General features: G+C 42.9%; 1 protein-coding gene across 7 annotated transcripts in view; it reads right to left on the bottom strand.

Annotated features, from left to right (window-relative positions):
• PPP1R12C (protein phosphatase 1 regulatory subunit 12C) overlaps positions 1–18,666 on the bottom strand; it is a 35,375-nt gene that overhangs the window by 15,874 nt on the left and 835 nt on the right. For all 7 annotated transcript variants that reach the window (XR_015796510.1, XM_088142697.1, XM_088142694.1 and 4 more), the window contains exons 2-7: positions 8,188–8,318; positions 7,473–7,591; positions 6,612–6,771; positions 5,669–5,813; positions 3,782–3,856; positions 33–118 (exon numbers count right to left, since the gene is read on the bottom strand). Coding sequence is in view for 6 of the 7 variants with exons in the window: in XM_088142697.1 (XP_087998823.1) it covers positions 33–118; positions 3,782–3,856; positions 5,669–5,813; positions 6,612–6,771; positions 7,473–7,591; positions 8,188–8,318 (716 nt within the window). In the remaining variant the exon portion in view is untranslated. The remainder of the gene's footprint in view (positions 1–32; positions 119–3,781; positions 3,857–5,668; positions 5,814–6,611; positions 6,772–7,472; positions 7,592–8,187; positions 8,319–18,666) is intronic.

Raw genomic sequence — 18,666 nt, 5'->3', positions numbered from 1 at the left:
ATATTGAATAATAATCTGGTCTCCCTGCTGACCTTCGATGTTTGCTTGTGTACGAGGGGGCCTGTTCCAGGCTGGTGTCAATCACAGCCTGCCGATGGGCTTCCTTCTTGCTGCGCAACTGAATGATAAAAAGGGAGAGAAAGGAATCAAAACTCTCATTCAACTTAGACAAAGGAAAGGCAATGCAACCTTCACAGATTTTGTCCGGCGGGGTGTGAAAAAAACCTGCTCCTCTGTATAGAAATACCAGGGGGCAAACAAACTTCACAGCAGCTACTGCAGTCTTCACAGGACTGGCCAAAATCAAGGACAGTAGCAAATGGTTGTGATTCAAACCAAAAGGGTAATGGGAATCAAGTTGTTCACTGCTGAGTTCTGAGAGGTGCTGAACTCTTTGAAAAGACAGGTGCAGACAGGACCATTAGTAGCATTTAAAGTATTTCAATGCAGCCTAAAAGACAGCTATTTGCACCGTACCTTATGATACTTGGAAGCAGAGGGGAAGTCCATGAACAACGTCTGGAGAGACGTGCCAGATCTCAACCAACCACCTCTTCCCTACCCTAGTATCCTCTTCCAGATGTGTTGGACAGGAGCCAGTATGGCCCTTGCACATTAGTGCTGTAGTCTGTGATCCTGCAACTGCTTTTTTAATAAGATGGCAGCTATTGGAGAACTATGAATCTGGCTCATCCCCTTTAAGAACAGAGTCTACTTCTTGTGGCACTTAATGTCATGAGTTCATTGCAGAAGGTCCTGAGTCAGTCCTTCATCTTCAGCCCATGATTCCTAGGGGAGGGGAAGGAGGAAAGGAAAAGAGGGGGAAAACTCCCCCCCCCTCCATTCCACTGGTCTCTAATCACATTCTTCCCCCCTGCAGTCACACTTTTCTGAAACTAAAAAAGTTGCAAATGCTTCAGCCTCTATAGCACAGAAGGTGGGCCAGGCCCTTGAACTCTTGGGTTCCTTCAGATGCAGCTTCAGCCCCCCCGCCCCTTTCCATCCTGCCTTTTATTGGGACAGGCTGCTCCTTCCCTCTCACAAACTAGTTCTCATAGGAAAACTTCCAAGTCAAATTACAAAAAGAAAGAACGCAAAGAAAGTGCCTTTCAGCTTTGCAAAGGACCTTGAGGCTGATCTGGTTCCAATCCCCAGCTGGAAAGGGCAGAAAGCTGACAGGCAGGAGGGAGGCCCATCCTGATCTCTTTCCCTTGGGAACCAGCCCTCCTCTCCCTCCCCGCCCCCCGCCCTACCAGGGAAGCTTTTGCCTGAAGCAGATGAGGAGGGAGGCTGATCAGCTGCCTCTGGGAGGCCCACCCTGCGGTTTCAGAAACGCAAATCTTAGGCTGGCAAAACTCAAATTAAGTTGACAGGCATGCTGGCCTCACTCCCTGACCTTCTGCCCTAGAGGTCATCGGTATTTCTTTAGCCTTCCAGCTCTTGCCACTTCTTGAGTACCATGCAAAAAGGCAATGGAAGAAACAGAGTTTCGATTGTGTGTCCCCTTAAGTGTCAGTTAAGAAGAAAAATGCACTGGGATGATAAAAGTGTTCACCTACATCCACTGAGTAGCCAAAACTGTTACATAAAGCAAATGCAGGCTTCCTGGTTGTCTGATTTGTGCAATACACACACTCCCCAAATTTGCTTTTCTTAGTAGTGGATTATGTTATGTTTAGGCAAAGTACACACTGGCACAGGAAAGCTTAAACAGCTGACTTTTAAAAAATAAGATTAAAGTCTCAGTGATACATAATGATTGTCAAATTTAACTAAAACACAATTTAAAAAAAAATAGCAGCAGTAGTTAAGCAGCAATCCTGATAAAGAAAAGCTCAAAAAGCAGTAAATGATAATTAAATATTAATGCACAGGCCAAATAAAAAAAATCTTAAGTTAATGCCTAAATCTCATCAGGCAAGGCACCAACTGACAATGTTTTGGAATCACAGGACAACACAAAACACAACATCTTCTGTACAGGCAACTTTGGTATGGTACCATCTGACCTGTTAGATTAGTGCAGTGTTTCTCAACGTCAGCAACTTTTAAGATGTATGGACTTCAGCTCCCAGAATTCCCCAGCCAGCATGGCTAGTTAGGGAATTCTGGGAGCTGAAGTCCATACATCTTAAAGTTGCTGACGTTGAGAAACACTGGATTAGTGAGTACAGATGACCAGACCAGACCTGATCTCCCTCCATCCCCCTCAAGGGTTTATCATATCTTACGTATATTTTCAGGTCCAAAAGTCTTTGTAAAGAAGCTTACATAAAAACATAAAAATCACAAGACTATCTTAAGGAATCCCTAAAATTAGACCATAATTAGGATAAATTGAATCAGGAAGCATATATGGTGTATGAAATTTAAAATGCATTACTGTAAATAAAAGTAGCTAAAACAGTTCTTCAAAACTGAATTCCACAAATGAGGGGCTATCACAGAAAAACTTATATTTCTGATCCAAAGCTGCATTTATTTGTTGTGGAGCTATTATAACCCATAAATCCCTAAGGACTCCTGGCAGTTAACAATGAGCATAAAAGATCCAAAAGAAACACAAATGCAACAACAACAATAGAAGCTGGAGCAATCAAATAAAAACAGACTAAGCAAGGCTGGCTGGGGAATTCTGGGAGTTGAAGTCCACGCATCTTAAAAGTTGCCAAGGTTGAGAAATACTGGATTAAGCCATTCCAGCTATTCCCCAAGTGCTATCCAGAAAAGCTGTTTTAACACATTTCAGGAATATTATTAGGGTGGGAGCTAATCTAGCTTCTGGAAGGAAATGCCATCACTGAAAAAAATGCTGTTTCTGGGCCCCAGCCTCCTCATATTACAAAAGTGTGGAATCACTAACAGATTCTCTGAGAACACACATACAGGCTGGGTCAATTCTAGCTGGAAAAGATGGTCTTGACAGCCAAGCCAACGCAGCACCAATGTTACATGACTGTGGCAGTTCTTACCTGCCAGCAAAGGGCAGTTTCCAAGTGGTCTTCAAAGGCAGTCCCATGCAAACCACATTGTAGAAGACTAGATGTGTAGTGAAAAGAGTGCAAGTTACCTTTACCAGTTCCTCCCAATCAAGGTAGGGATGTTACTGCCACACCAGTGAAAGCTGGGCAAAACTCCCTGGTCATGGCCTTCCTGTCAATGGAGCAACAGCAGTGGGGCAATGAGATACCCCCACACCCACACTAAAGCCTTGGGCCTTTGTGGATAGGGTCTTCCTGTCCAGAATTAACCACTGGAACTGAAAAACAGATCTCTGATCCACACTGATGGGAGAATTCTTCCAGTGGCTTCATCTAGATGTTGAAAAGTAGAAGTACAATTTCGTTTCTTGGAATGTGGCTAAATTTTGTTATACTGTCTGTAAAACCAGACATGTCGTGACTGCCTCAATGATCTAGTTATGTTTTTGTGTTGTTTTTATTTTATCTGAAATGGAAACTATCTAATTATTCTAATTATTGTGTTCAGTCAGAGAATTCTGGTCAGTGACTGTAAGAAAGGGTACTACTCCTATTAAGCCCTTAGGGGAAAGCCCACAAGGAGAATCTTCTCAACCCAGCCCCCAAACTACGTTCTGCAAGATTTCCCACAGGGGCCTTCTCTCCTAAAAAGTCCCAAATTCTGCAGAATCCCACACAGGAAGTGGCCCAAGCACGAGCTTCAGATGCTAGAAGCCTTCTGCATAAATGCAGAAGTCTATCACAAATACCCTTTTCCATCCATGACACAAATGGAATTGGCCAAAAAATACATCACTCACATCATTTTGTTTGTGCTGCAGCTCTTCAAGCAGCGCCAAAGTATCTTCATCTGCAAGATCGCAGGGACGCTGGCCCTGTGGAGGAAAAGAAAGAAAATAAACGGGCCAAGAGGAGCCCCAGCACAACTGACTCAAAACTCCATCGGCCAACTGCAACGCCTTCAAACTTCTGCACCTAAGGAAGAAGGCTACACCAAAGACTGGTCTAATCTTCAGAGCATTCCTATCTGCTAGCTTCCAGCCACTGCAGTTTTAAGTGGAGAAGCAACAAGCCAGCTTAGCTTAGGGGGAGGCCATTTGTGTGTGTGTGTGTGGAGTGAAATGTTCAGTCTCTTGTGGGTTGGGGGATTCACAAATGAAATGAGTGCCTTATTAAGCTTTGCCCATCCCAAAATGAGAAAATTTGGACCAATTTGGGATGTTGGGTAGGAATTTTAAAGGGATGGAATGAATGGCTTACAGCTCTCGTTTTGATCCTTCATCTCTTCCCCGAACATAAAAAGCTCCCTCTAGGGGTGTCCTGGCCTCTGAAAAAAAGGAGTCCTGGGTGCAGCATGAAGCCCAAAGGTTTTTAAAAAATGAGAACAGGAGAGAGCATAAGCAAGAGAGAGAAGGTAAATTTATGGCCTCTCCAGGACATTCTCCTTTGCCAGACGCCATTACCACTCTACTTCAACCCAGTGTAGTTGCAGGTCTCCATGCTTCCTCCAATGAATTTCTGCAAGATAGTTGAGCGTGTATGTGAGACTCCAGTTATCAATTTCAGATTTTCCATCCCACACCTCCCTGACTCCTTTGAATTTTCTACTCTCTGCAACTTTCAGCTGATTAATCAGGCAGAATAAAGCCATTCTTTTCCTCTGGAAAGGGCCAAAAGAAGGCAGGCCAGGGAGGGGCCAGGGATCCAAAGGCCACCTATCATCCAACACATTTCCTGCCCAGAACTGGCAGTGATTGATTCCCCTCTATTGGTCCCATTAGAAAGGACTATATTTAAAAACAAAATGGGGAAGGGAAATGGGACAGCTGACTATATTCCCTGCAACCACCCCCTTGCTTTCTGTTCTTCCAGGAGTGTGGGAAAGTTGCAGAGGCTCTGTGTTAGCACACTTCATGTTCACTGGGGTGAGTGGGCCTGCCAGAAGCCTAAAGAACCATCCCAATGAGGCAGCAGTGCTATTGTCTCATAACTAACTTGGATGTATAATCTACAGGTGGCAAGCAGCATTTGTAAAGGGACAGTCTCCTTTCAACTCTCTCAAGAGAAATGCCTCTTCTACAGTGAACACCTGATGTACCTACCAGAGCTATTAAAACTGTTGCTTCTGTTGCACTCCAGTTCATATTGATGAATTCATATTGATCAATTCATATTGATCAATTAATGGATTAATTGTTTTTTCTATATATACCTGGTAATGTTTCTGTTTTATGGTATTTTGTAAACCCCAGTGAGTCTTGTAAAATACAGCAGGATGTAAGACAGACAGAGCGGCAACCTATTTTCCCTTCCCTTGGTAATGTCTTTCCTACCCAACACAGATAATTCTGAGAAGGGGAACCTGTCTTATGCTAAGCCACAAATCTATCTAGTCCCACATGTCTCTTTATTCCAGCTCCCTGGAATACGTTTTGCTCCCTGGTCTCAGGTAGAACAGAGTCATAGAGCTGGAAGAGGACAGGGAGTCCATCAAATCCAACACCCTGCTCCATGCAGGAATCCAAATTAAAACATCCCAGACAGAGTCTGGCCTCCACCTGAACATGCGCTGGCAATGAAAAGAGAGCTCCCCATTTGTCTCTTGGGCCATGGGTTTCCTTCCCACAGGAGATGCAATTCTTTAATAACCCTCTACCTGCCCCTTAACCAGCCTCCTGGTCTCTTACCACATTGTTAAGTGCCTCCATATCACAGAAGTGCTCAGCCAAAAGCCGGCAAGCCTCCTCCACTCCCCAGTGAGCTGCTGCATGTAGGGGTGCCCAGCCGTCTTTGTCCTGCACATTGGTGTCATAGCCGGCTTGTAAGAGCAACCTGCAACAGAGCAAAGCAAGGCAGGGTGAGGGCACCTGGGGCTCCCTTGTTCCTGCAAGAGCAGAGCTGGGTTGTAACAGGACAAATGTGGCACGTCAGAGTCTATCTGGAGAGAGAGGAGTCTAGAAATAATAGGTCCAAGGGAGACCAGGATTCAGGTTTCCAAGTTACCCACAGTGAGTTAGGAGCAGATTCCAACCAAGAAACATCCATACTTTTGAGCTGCGGTAGGATTTTTTGAGCAACAAGCATGGTCAGTAAAGAAAAAGCCAGGTAAGGGTGGGAGTTAAGACCCCACGTGGTTCCCTAAAGAAAAAGGAGTAGAGGAAAGCGATGAGTGGGATTTACTGGAACTCCCCCCCCTTTTTTTTCTTTTGAAAAGAGGAATCCCAGGGTTAAAGCAAAAGAGCTGAGAGCCAGGATGCCTTGATTTTCCTTTTTCCTTGGAGCGGCTGAGAGATGGCTGGTGAGGACTGACATCTGCTTGGCTTACATTTTTCCATAAGCCCCACCTAGGCTTGGAGGATGTTTGGCAAAGTGGATGGGGTCAGCAAACCAGTCCCCCACAACCCTGCTCGTTCACTCTGAATTGCCAGACACAGGGTGGAGGCAGAAGGGGGGAAGAGAGGGCTAGGGGATCTGATGAATTGTGCTTCTGTCCCTCCAAACGAAACTTGGAAAAGGCAGAAAAGACCCTTATTTCCTGCTCCAAAAAGCAATTACCCACCCAAAGGAAAGATGCTGGTTGTTGTAAGGTTAACCTCAGATTGAGTTGCTCAGGAAATGGGAGGCTCTCACCTCATGACCTCAACGTAGCCTTTGGCAGCTGCCACATGGAGGGCAGTGGCCCCAGTTTTGGGGTGAGGCTCATCAGATATTTTGCCAGCATTCAGCCAATGACGAGCATCACGAAGCATCACTTCCTCCTCCTCTCGCTTGGCTACCTCTACATCTACCCCTGAAAGCAAAGGAAATGGTCACAGGAAGAAGAAGAGAACCTGGGGCTGTAAAATTCTGAATGGCTGTGCCCACATCATAAAGCAGAAGAAATACATGCACGCACACACACTTTTCTTTATGAAATCACAGCTGAATCTTTGGAACTTTTCTTTCCATCTCAAAAAAAGAGCTTGAATCCCATCCCTGATTTGAGAAAAGGCTTCTCAATGTATAGCCTGCTGAAGAAGGTAGAAAAGATAGGCCAAGCACATATTCTGTGACGTAGCTCCACAGTTTTATTATGCACGTGTGCAACAAAGCTCTTAATAGTCATTGGATTCAAATGCAAAATGGACATTGCATTACACACATACAGAAAGAATTCATGCTGATAATTTCGGGAAACAATATAATCAGCAGCAACAACAATGCAGCTCTGAAGAGGGAAGGCTGTGTCCAAAGTTAGCCTGTTTCTGTTTTCTCTCTATATGCAGGTATATATATAAATTTAAAAGAATCTGACAGATTAATTTTTACAGCCAGGTAACTTAAACAAAGCCACTGATTTTTTTTTTTTTTAATGGTGAAAATTTCAAATGGCTGCCATCTTTCCATAGCACCAATACCAACTGAGTATGGGGAATGTTGCAAGTTGAAGAATTGGCTGGAGAGACATTAGAGGAAGCAGAGCTGCATTTGTTGTGGCTGCTTGCGCCTTACCTCGTTTCCCAATTTCTGCTCGCAGCAAGGCCTCCATGTTGTCAGCCTCAGCAATGTCCAATGGCACGTCCCCATCACTATTCACCGCAGCAATGTTGGCACCGTGGTCCAAGAGGTATCTGGGCCAGACAGTTAAGCCCAGTCAGATCCATGGGCCACCAGGCCCCACATCAGGCCTACTATCGCTACAATCTAGCAAAAAGGGCCATCTAAGGTGACTGTGGTACCCTGCTTCCTGCAAAACTGAATTTGGATAACCTAATCTGCTCGGGTGCCAAGTACAAAGTTCAAACACTGTAATCTTGAAAACCTACCTACTGACTCATCTTCTCAGGCAAACTCTCCCTCCCATTTCACTGAAGTTGAAACTCAAGATACAGCCAAACTTTACAAGTTTCCTTGGCCTGCAAGCTCCCACACCAAATGCAGCCAGGACCTTCCTCTTTAAACAAGATGGCCCAAGGTTAAATCCCTCCAAATGTATCCAGTATCTTTCACTGAGTGTGAAATGTACCAAATATGATTAGCAGGCAGAGCATCTCTCGGAGTTTCTCAACACAATACTATGGCAGCTGCCTGATCTGGTTCAATTACCAAGTGGAGGGTGAGAAAGGATCACCCGCATCAAGAAGAACTGTAAGGCTGGCTGAGAGATCTGTTCTTCTAGTAACTTTAGGCAAAAGAATACATAAACCCTCACCCAGCCCAAACTCACTGTGCAATCTCAATGTAGCCACAGGAAGCAGCAACATGCAGCGGAGTCCAGCCCTCATTGTCCGCCTGATTCACATCAGCTCCATTTTCCACCAGAAATTCAACCACCTCCATGTTTTCATCAATGCAGGCCTGGAAGAATCAGAAGACTCATTATAAAGCAAATCCAACCCCATCTTTTTTCTCATTTGTAACACAAAGGACTTCACCTCCCTTAGGAGAAAGGACAATTCCAAGTTACTCTCATCCAATTCATCATCCTCCATTCCTTTCCCAGTGCCACAGACACATACCTCATTGTAGCACTGCATTGTTTGGGTCATGCAAGGTGGACAACGGTTAAAATGGCAACCCTTAACAGGAAAACAGAACACTGTAAACATGAAACATATTTTACACTACAGAATAGGACTGAAAAACCAAAGTTCCTGGGAATTTTGTAGTATTTGTCTTGCTTTGAGTGCAGCTGGTGACTGAAAATGTTATACCAACATGGGAGGGGGGGAGAGTACATTTGACAGGGAAACAGATATAATATAAACAACAAGAACATTTTCAAGTAATAAGAGGATTGTGGCTAGGGCACAACTACACAGGTAGACCACAGAACAAAATCTCTGGCACAAAATGTTTTGAGCAAAGAATGCACAGGCTTCTAATGAGGATGGGAATGAAACATCCTGGTTATTGGGTAAGAGCCTTGGGAAGGTAATCTAACCAAGAGATGGCAACTCTGTGGTCCTCCAGAGATTTCTGAACAACCCCTACCAGTCCTGGCCAGAATGTCCAAAGGAGAGATATACTAGGACTGTTGCTTAGCAACAAAAGGACTACCAGTCTCCCATCCCTGCTCTAAGCTCAACTAGTAGACCAGAAACCAAACCTGGAACCAATACTGTTGAGGCGAGGAGACTTGGAGGTTGAAGGTTACCTGGGACCTCCAGATGAATTAGATGATAATTTCCATATTCCTACAGAAAGTCTGAAGGGCATCTGAAAACATCAGATTGGGAACATCTGCACTACTGAGGCACAGCTTGCACTTACAGGGGAAAGGAAGTTGCCATTGAAACTACTGCCACCATCCAAATTTGCAGATGCAGATTTTTTTTTTTAAAGAGGATCATGGGCATATGCAAACAGAGGGCTTATCCCAGATCTGAAGGCTACTCCAAACTTAATTTGGACACCTGAAGATTCTTCTCCCTTTCCAAAGGCTCACAGCACACCCTCTTGCTCTGCCCTCTAGTCATAAGGGGCTAGAACAGCTTTCTTCAACCAAATCTGGCATTTGCAACCTCAAGCCACCTGGATGGTGCTGGAAAAGAAAACTTACACTTTATTTCCAGAGCTAAGATGTGAGTGGATAGACAGCAGATACCGTCACTTAGTTTCCATGGGAAGGCTATATCATGCAATGCTATGTTCGACCCAAAACCCAACAGAGCAAAACTATTTACTTATTTATACAATTTATAGGCCATCCATTTGCCAATGACTCTAGCAGCTTACAATTAAAAAGTTAAGACAAAAAGGAGATAATGAGCAGCCCAAAGACAACATATAACCAGAAAAAAACCCCATCCAGCAGAGGCTTAACCTTCACCCTGCCCCAAAGCCTGGGAGGCTTTAATAGCTTCTTGAACATCATCAGAAAGAAAACCTTTGATGTTTTTTTCTTGAAATCAAGACAATAAGTCATGGTTTCAAGCATTGCTGCAAAGTCCAGCCCACTGATTTGGTTTTAACAGCAAAACATGTTTGATCTGACTTGACTGATTACGTGCCATCAAGTTATTTTCAACTCCTAGCGAACCACATAGATAGATCACATAGATTGATCTGACTTGGTTCAGGCATAACATCTAGGAAGGCTGCACTTTGACTGAGATAGCTATGGTTTGGATGAAAAGGCAAACTCTGGTTTGTGGCAAAGAGGAAGAAGTACTTCAGTCTGAACAAGTGAGGGGAGAAGGCAGAAAAAGCATATGAAGGGCTTTTTTTATTTAGATGGAAGGCCATAGTTTGATATTATATGCAAAGGTATAGCCTGCGATTTTTTTTTTTTTAAGTGTTCATTCTCAGAGGGCCCCTTCCCCACCCAACACCAATGTGCTGCAAGATGGCATATATGTCAAAAAATAATCACAGATCTGCAGCATCTACCAAAACTTGGAGGGGGGTGGAGAGTGAGAGGGAGAAGGAGAAGGAGAAGGAAGAAAATTGGACAGTAAATCTTTGATGTCTCTTCCAATGCCAGGAACATGCAGCTGTGCTACTTTTCTGCTTTCAGGCACAAAAGACATCAGAACTGAAGGCAGCTGTTTTTGCTCGGTTTCATCTGCCTTTAATAACAGGCTTTGGATTTGCAGTCAAACCCATGCAAAATAAAACCGATTGAAGCAATAAAAAATACCACGTGGATGTATATCAAAGAGCCATAGAAGATGAGACATTCTTCAAAAACAGAAAAATCAGGGATGCTGAAGCAAGGGGAATGGACAAGTTGAACTCTGGGATCCTCTTAGAAGGCAGTTAGAGAAAAAGTCTCAGGGCTCTTTCGAGGTTCAGTTGATTGCTTTGTATCCATTAAAATATTAGTCCATCATGCCCTTTTTGGTGCTCTCTGATTTACAGCTACTCCCCAAGAACATGGGCAGAAGTGTGCTGAACACATCAGTCTTGGCCAACACAGCCAGAGGTGAGGAATAAGTGCAACAGCCATTGGACAATGGAGGGTCATGCATTTTGCCCATTCTCCCATTTCCAAAGTGCTGTTGTTCTCATACCTATTTCTCTAGGGTCAGTCTGAGCCATGCCACAGGCAGAGATGCCAAACTTTGAAACTGACACTTTATACAAACACAAATCATGCTAGGGTTCCCAGATCCAGGCTGCAAAGATCCAGATGATCATTAGATGATAGCAAAAGAGTATAGTTTTCTGTGTATCTCTGCAGCCATTTCCTGTAAACCACCCAGAGTTGTTTAAGTGAGATGAGCGGTGACTAAATTTGAAATATAAATAAATATAAATCTGGATTTTTGCAGCCCAGCTCTGGTACCCCTAGCCAAGCTATACGATAGAGAAAAATAAATATTAAACAACTGATTAAAAATACTTGATTTTCTTTTTTGGGGGGGTTCAAAAATAAGTGATAACTATATCTTATTACAAGCATGCTAAAGCTAGTACATTCACACTTTAGCTGACCTAATCAGCATATAATGCTATTCCAGAATGGCTGGATTATACATCATGGCCAAAACAAACCACATTATAGCATAGTTGTATATGTTACACATTACAGCAAATGATCCTACTGGGTCACTAATCTCATTCATGTCAATTTTCCTCTCAAAAAAATAGCTCTAGTTGAGCCAGCTAGATCCCCTGCTTAAATGTTTGGGGCTTTCAGTCACCATATCTCTGACTGAAAAAGGTAGAGATATAGGTTGGATAAGATGGCTGTTACTGAATGCTTATGGAGCTGGGTGTAGGATAGCAAAGGAGTCAGTTAAGGAGTTAGGTAAGCTAGTTAAGCATTCAAATGACAACAATCCTCTAGAATCCCAGTTTACATAAACTAAGGAACATACAAGCCCATAATGCTCCCACTAGCTCCTGCCTCCAACAGGTGTGGCTAACAAACCACAGATGACCCTATCTACAATTTATTAGTGTCACCCAAATTTGTGAAAGCAGCAAAATCTCCCTTCCTCGAACAGCGAGAGAACAAAACACAGGGTGTGGTTTGTCAGCCACAAGCGCAAGGCGCCAGCAAAAGCGATCAGAGAGTGCTGGCAAACTCCAGCTCATTGTATCATCGGAAATAAAGTTAAAAAAAAGCAGAGCAGAATTGACATTCCTGACAGATTGCAGCAATATCTGCACCTTAATGCTGATAAACACAGATTCCAGAACACCATTTATTTTGTGTACTACATATGGTTTACAGTAGACTCTAAAATACAATACTGGGTTGTCAACTAACACAATTCAGTTATCACATTTGAGAAAGGCGAAGAACAACCAATGGCAAATTTAATTTAAATCAGACATTTAAATCAGGTTTTCTCTTGGATGACCTAAAACATGAGTTAAAGTGTGATTTAAATCAATCCACCCTGCTATACACATTCCATTTTAAATAAAATGCTTAAAAACTCTGTGCTGAGAAAACAGTAATATGAGTAACTTGGATTATGGAAATTCAGTGCAACAATTTGTGCACTGCAATTATGCAGATTTTGAACACATGTTTATACTGTATAATACATTTGGTTTACAGCAAACGGGGAGGAAGAGAAGTATGCAGAACACTGAAATCCGCCCCCTTACCAGTGCAAAGTTTGAGATTCCCTCTGGAATATTCCTTTATAAATTCAACCCTATCTTTCTAGGTTTATGGACTAGAAATTCATAGCACAAAGACACCCTGTGATATATTAAGGTGATGAGATCTTGGCTCCTCCTAATTCTTTATATCACATTGGTTGCCCTCCACAAATAAGTAGACTAGTTATGTTGGGTAATGGAACAGGTGGAGTGCTCGGAAAAGGAAGTTGCCAAGTCAGCTTAGCTGGAGCTAAATAACAGATTCCAGTTCTTCAAAGGACTCCTGAAGGTAACAAAACCATGGGCTAGTTTTGAGAACACTGATTCAAATTATTTCTACCCTAGACATGAGACTCCATCACCTGAAAGAGAACTCAGATATCTTCTGCTATTACTCTCATTTGGGTCAGAGACCCATTTTAGAAATCAGGAGATGGCTGTTAAAAGGGTCCTTTGGGATGTGGTGGCACAGGAGGTAAGGGAGGAGGATGCTGTTTCACCAAACCAAGTAAGCACCAACATTATTAGTCTTTGCTTAGAATGCAAAGATTTAATTTCCCCCAAACAAAAACGATTTACTTGGGTTGCCAAAGCTCCTCAGATACATTCTTGAACTGACCATGCCTTAAAAGCACCCCACTTCTCCTTCTTAGGCCCTGCTTCTTTCTAATGAGCCCAGGAATCTGGACCCTGATCCTCTTCCCAAGCTGTGCGCATCCATTTGAACAGCTGTGAGCATGAGTGATGGTAATAGCACTGTAATGGATGAGGATCCCAGGCTTGCTGTGGCCACATGCCAAGACTTTCTCTCAGTGTGAACCACCCACCTGCAAAATGCCCCTGCCTCAGGGAAATCATGTATTTTTAGAAGTACATTCTTGTTTACTTGCCTGTTCCAAAGACTGCAACATCTAAATATATACAGTTCCTCTCACAAATGAAATGTTTGCAACCTGAAATATGCTGTACATTTTAATTCTGATTATGCCATAGGAATCCTTTTAAATCAGGTATTTCCATCATATTGGAAAACTCTGTTAGATACTAAAGTATCTCAGCACTGAGAAGATAATGCTAATTTGTTCTGAAGTATTTATCCATAATTACAAGGACTAGCAACTTTAAGAAAAAAAATCCAGAGCCCGACTAGTTTAAACTGAAACCATACTGACTATATATTCAATAGCTATGGTTCTGCAGGTTCTCAGATTTTTAATCTTTTAAACCCTTAGTTGAAGCTAGACACACTCTCCCTCAAAAACAGAAGGACACTTGTCTTAAAAAAATGCCACACAAATATCCATCCATTGGTCTCAAGCTTACCCACTATTGTGTGTATTTATGGCTACACTATGGAAACTGGTTCTATGTGCGATTCCCAGGATTCTTTTTTCAAATCAAGGGAAACTGAAGAAACAGACCTCATCCTGCAACATGCTTCCAGATGTTCACAGGTCATGTGGTCCTACAGCCCTTCTAAATTCTGCTTTGCCAAAAGTCAGAGGACAACCTGGCAAAAAGAATAAGCATCCAGGACTTCTGGCAACACAAGGCAGGGAGAACATACCTGGGCTCTGAGAATGACTAGATCCCAAGCCAGTCAGGAGAACAGCTGTAAAACAGGATGCAGTTCCATCAAGACCACCAGAAGGCTACCTTAACAGGGCCAAAATGCCCCCTGTCCAGGGCTGTATCAAGTATGTAGGATCACTTTTTGTGATCACTGCCTAGAAGATGAGCAGTGGTTGCATTATTAATGATAGGAGCTCTCTTAAAACATATGCAGAGCAGCTCCCTTTGAAAAATTAGATTTTCCAGGCCCCATATACCATTGCCTCTTGGATGTGGTCTTCAAGCTTCTCCAGGGGTTCACCCTGAATTGTAATTTTAATATGACACAAGAAGAAAGTTAACAATCATTAGCTTTATCCTGGTTACTTCCAATTTGTCATCTCCTCTACCATCTTTATAGTGTGTGATATTATCTGATACTGAAACTACTCAATGGCCAGTTGTGGCCCTCAGCTCAATTTAAAAAGGGGGGAGGTGCATCCCTGCAGAGTAAAACAGACAGACAGACAGCCATCTTTGCTCCAGTTTCAGCTAGCTCCATGCACAAAAACAAAGAGTTAGAAGTGAACTCAAAGGTCATCAAATCCACCAATGCCCATCCCATGAAGCCAACTACCACACTTTTGACAGGTGGTCATCCAAGTCAAGAATATGATCAAATAGTTCTTCCTAACATTTATCTTACTTCCCTTTCTATATTTTTGAGTGTTTTAATCAGGTACCAGCCTTCTGCAGCTGGCTTCCCCAACCTGACACTTTCCAGCTGTGATGCAGCTTGCAAAGTTCCCAGTCCCAATGAATCTGGAGGCAACCAGTTAGGAGGAAGCTGAACTAACAGAGAGGCCTTCAGTTTATCTGAAGACGGCAATCCTGTCACCTCCAAATAGTCTCTTGCTCAGGCTGAATAATCCAGAGAATGCTGCTAAGGCTGGGGTTCCAAGAAGCAGGCACATCAGAGGCAACACTCATATTTTCCAGGACACCGAAGAAAATATAAACATTTGATGCATTCTACAAAGCATCATCATTCCCTGCTAATTCCATCTGTATCTTTAATCCTCCCCTGAGTAATAGAGAGAAAAAGCAGCATACTTGGCCCTACCTCATTTTATTTTCACAACTGTCTGAAGATAGGAAGAGAAGGACCAGGTTGATGTCACCCAGTGAGCTTAATGGCTGGGTGAGGATCTAAAGTCTCCAAGGACCAGGATAAATCAGGCAGTATCAATCAATTTGCCACCTTGGACAAGCCTTTCTTAACTATTCTACATTAGAATGGCATTATGCAACAGTTTAATGTAAAAAAAAAAAGGTTAGATATAATGGAACAGGGTTAGAGAAGGGCAAGGATTACAAGATTAGAAATCAAGTCCCACAAAAAGAAGGTGAAAGAACTAGACATGTTTAACCTTGAGAAGATCAAGGAAGAATATCATAGCACTCCTCAAATACCTGAAAAAATGTTGCACAAGACCTCTTTCCTATCATCCCAGAGTGCAGGATACGGATTTAAGTCTCAACATGATACCGATCACAGTATCATTGCAAGGCCCATCCAACCACATCCTCACGATGCCCACCACCACCACCACCATTTATTGCCCTTAAACTCGGAACAGCAACCCTGACAGGGGAAGAAAGCAGAACCCATTCCTTTCCAACTACCTAGCCAGTTTGACAAATTGATATTTGGAGATGGCGGGAGGATGGGGAGCAGGGCAAGAAGCCAAACTGCTTCAAGAGGATGAAGTAATGGAAAATTTCACAGGAGTGAAATTAAAGACTGGGGGGGCAGGGGGGGGGAGAATACAGAGGAGACAGCAGCCCCAGAGCCTTCTCATGAGAAACCCAGGGAAGATACTTATTTTAGGCATAACTACTTTTCCTTGCATCTTATGGGCACTTGATGGAGAAATCCAGAACAAACTACAATCCAAAAAGCAAGGCTGTATCTTGTAGTCATTCACAATTACTTATTCCTTAGTATATATGCCACATTTATACCCAATACAGACAACCTTGTTCCTGGATCTCTTTAACAGATACTCTGTTCTAACCAATTAGTCCTAGGACTGATTGCTGAACCCACCCTACCCAGGTACAAAGCGAGAATATTTGGATTTGAGATCCATTTTAGTGTAATGAAGGTCACAGATACAAGGATAGCTGGCTAGATTTGGTTCATTGTTTTCTCGTTACCAGCCTTGGTCATCAAGCAGGGAAGGAGAAGCAAGCTAATCATATCTCCTGCCACTGGGAACAAAGCCACCCTTCCCAGATATTCAGCCTATCAGAACCCATATGTATGATGAGTGTCCTTCAGTCCATTCATCTAGACTGCAGCAAGATCAAGACTTAGGGCTATAGCGTTAAACACACTTGTGATAATAAGCATTGTTGGCCAGAGTGGGAACTGTGTTGCTCTCCCTCACTTCCTGATTCAGGAACATCATATTTTGCTATCCTCTTTGAAAGCAGCAACTGTAGCTTGGCTATTCAAGAAACAAGGAAGTGAATCTTGAGGAGAAGGAGGATTGTAAGAGTTTAAAGCATGGGTTGGATGGTCACAAACAATGTTCATAAATGGTGCAGAATCAGACTAGCCATGTTTGAATAGTAGACCAAGATTCTAAAGGAACCTAGTTTACCATGAACAAACTCAGCACATAGCAGCTGGATTCATCTATCACAGTAAAACTTCATTTTGTTTGTTTGGATTTGAGTTAGTACATTGTGTGAAAACAGCCACATCAGCAGCAACAAAATATGCATTTTATCAGTTGTGGCTTTTTCAACAAGCCATGATTAAGGAAACAATGGCTTAAAACAATGTGCAAATTCAGCATTTACTCATTCTTTGGTCCTCTTGCTAGTGGCGAAGCTGACCTGAAAGACTCACTGTACCATAATGTCCAACCTTGGAATATACTGGTGTTTTATTCTTTATAAGCTAGAATTGAGTTCAGACATTACAGTAAGTTTTCATTTCCATATTGTATGTGACTTCTTGTGGTAGTCATACACATTAGCAGGATAAAGCTGTGAGGAGTGACTACTAGCTTGACATACCATGTACATGTGTCTCATAAAAGGAGACTAGCACATATACAGCTGTTCATTTGGTTGCTTGCAATCAACTCCAGGTGACCAGAAAAGAAAGCAAAAAGAGAATTTCTTGGTTTCAATTTTGCTACAGGTGACTAATATACATACACGTAAGCATGGGAAAAACTGTGGGACAGTAAATTGTCATGTGTTTATGTACAAGACTGATATCATGGGAAGTTAGAAAAATAATATCATGAACTGGCTAAGCATTAAAGCCTTCCTCACCTGTTTCTAATTCATTTCTTCCCTGACTGAATTTTTTTCAGGACCTGCCAGGCAGCATCTTCTTCAGCCATCATGAAAACAGCAAGTGCTTCAGGGAAAGGCAGAAACTCTTTTCCACAGAAAGCCTTTGTGTGCACTATGGGAAGCCAATCCTACAGGATTACACAAGTTGCACCAAGCCATCATAAGACATTCGGCTTAGCACACCCAGCCTTTGAAATTACAAGCTGGCAGCTTGGATGGTTCCAAAGTCCTGGAGACAGAGCAGTGGAAGTTAAAGAGTCCTTTCCACTCCTCAGGGTCCGTGTAGGAACACAGTGAGAACTCACCAGGGCAGGACCAGAAATGACACTGTTTGATCTTTCAGGGATGATAGCAGGATGAATCACTCCACCTTTGCATGTAGAAAGTGACTTCTAAAACCAAGAGGAAAAGAGGAATTGCATTCCAAGATCTAGGACTCTAGACAAATTCCCAACATGTCCAGCTACGGGATCACTACAAACAAAATTGGAGAGTTTCTTCCTCAAGTGCTGGAAGAAATCAACCCAGAGTTCTCACTCCAGGCTCAAATTATCCTACTTCGGACACATTATGCAAAGACTCGGCTCTCTGGAAAAGGCTCTAATGCTGGGAAAGGTGGAAGGAAAGAGAAGAAGAGGATGATCAGCAGCAATGTGGATGGACTCAGTTACAGTATGGCGATGGGTGCACCATTGGGAGACTTGAAAGAACAGATTAGGGATGGATCATCATGGAGAAGATCTATCTGTGTGGTCACTGGGAGTCAAAAAAGACTTGATGGCCCATAATCAATCAATCCCTGGAAGATACCAGGCTAATTAGGTGCTACACTTGTACCACAAATCTATGATTATTAAACCAGAAATAAAAGAATGCCCCTTTAGGTGCCAAGTGACTGAGAAATGTTTTTCCCTCTCCACTTATTGGGAAATCACTGTATGCAACTACCCTGTGCTGAAATGACATATCTTCTTCCAAACCGCTACAGCAGAAGTACATGCCTTCATTTTCATTCTGCACGTGCAACCTGCATGCATTATTCCATTTGCAAGCAGGAGTTGCCATCACGTTACAAAGCGGGAGCAGCCACTCGGCTAATAAAACTCAAATCACCCACTGAGACAATATCAGGATGGGATGGCCTGAAGAGAAGCAGCTCAGTGGAATGAAGAACAGATGCTTGGCAGATCCTTAGAGGGGATCTGCCTCTCCC

The sequence above is a fragment of the Python bivittatus genome, unplaced genomic scaffold (genome assembly GCF_059951505.1).
Source record: "Python bivittatus isolate LINGU-HERP-01145 unplaced genomic scaffold, Pbiv_v1 ctg000440_np1212, whole genome shotgun sequence".
In the NCBI taxonomy this organism is placed as follows: Eukaryota; Metazoa; Chordata; class Lepidosauria; order Squamata; family Pythonidae; genus Python; species Python bivittatus.
Note: the sequence above shows the minus strand (reverse complement) of the source record. Positions and strands in the feature narration are given on the sequence as shown.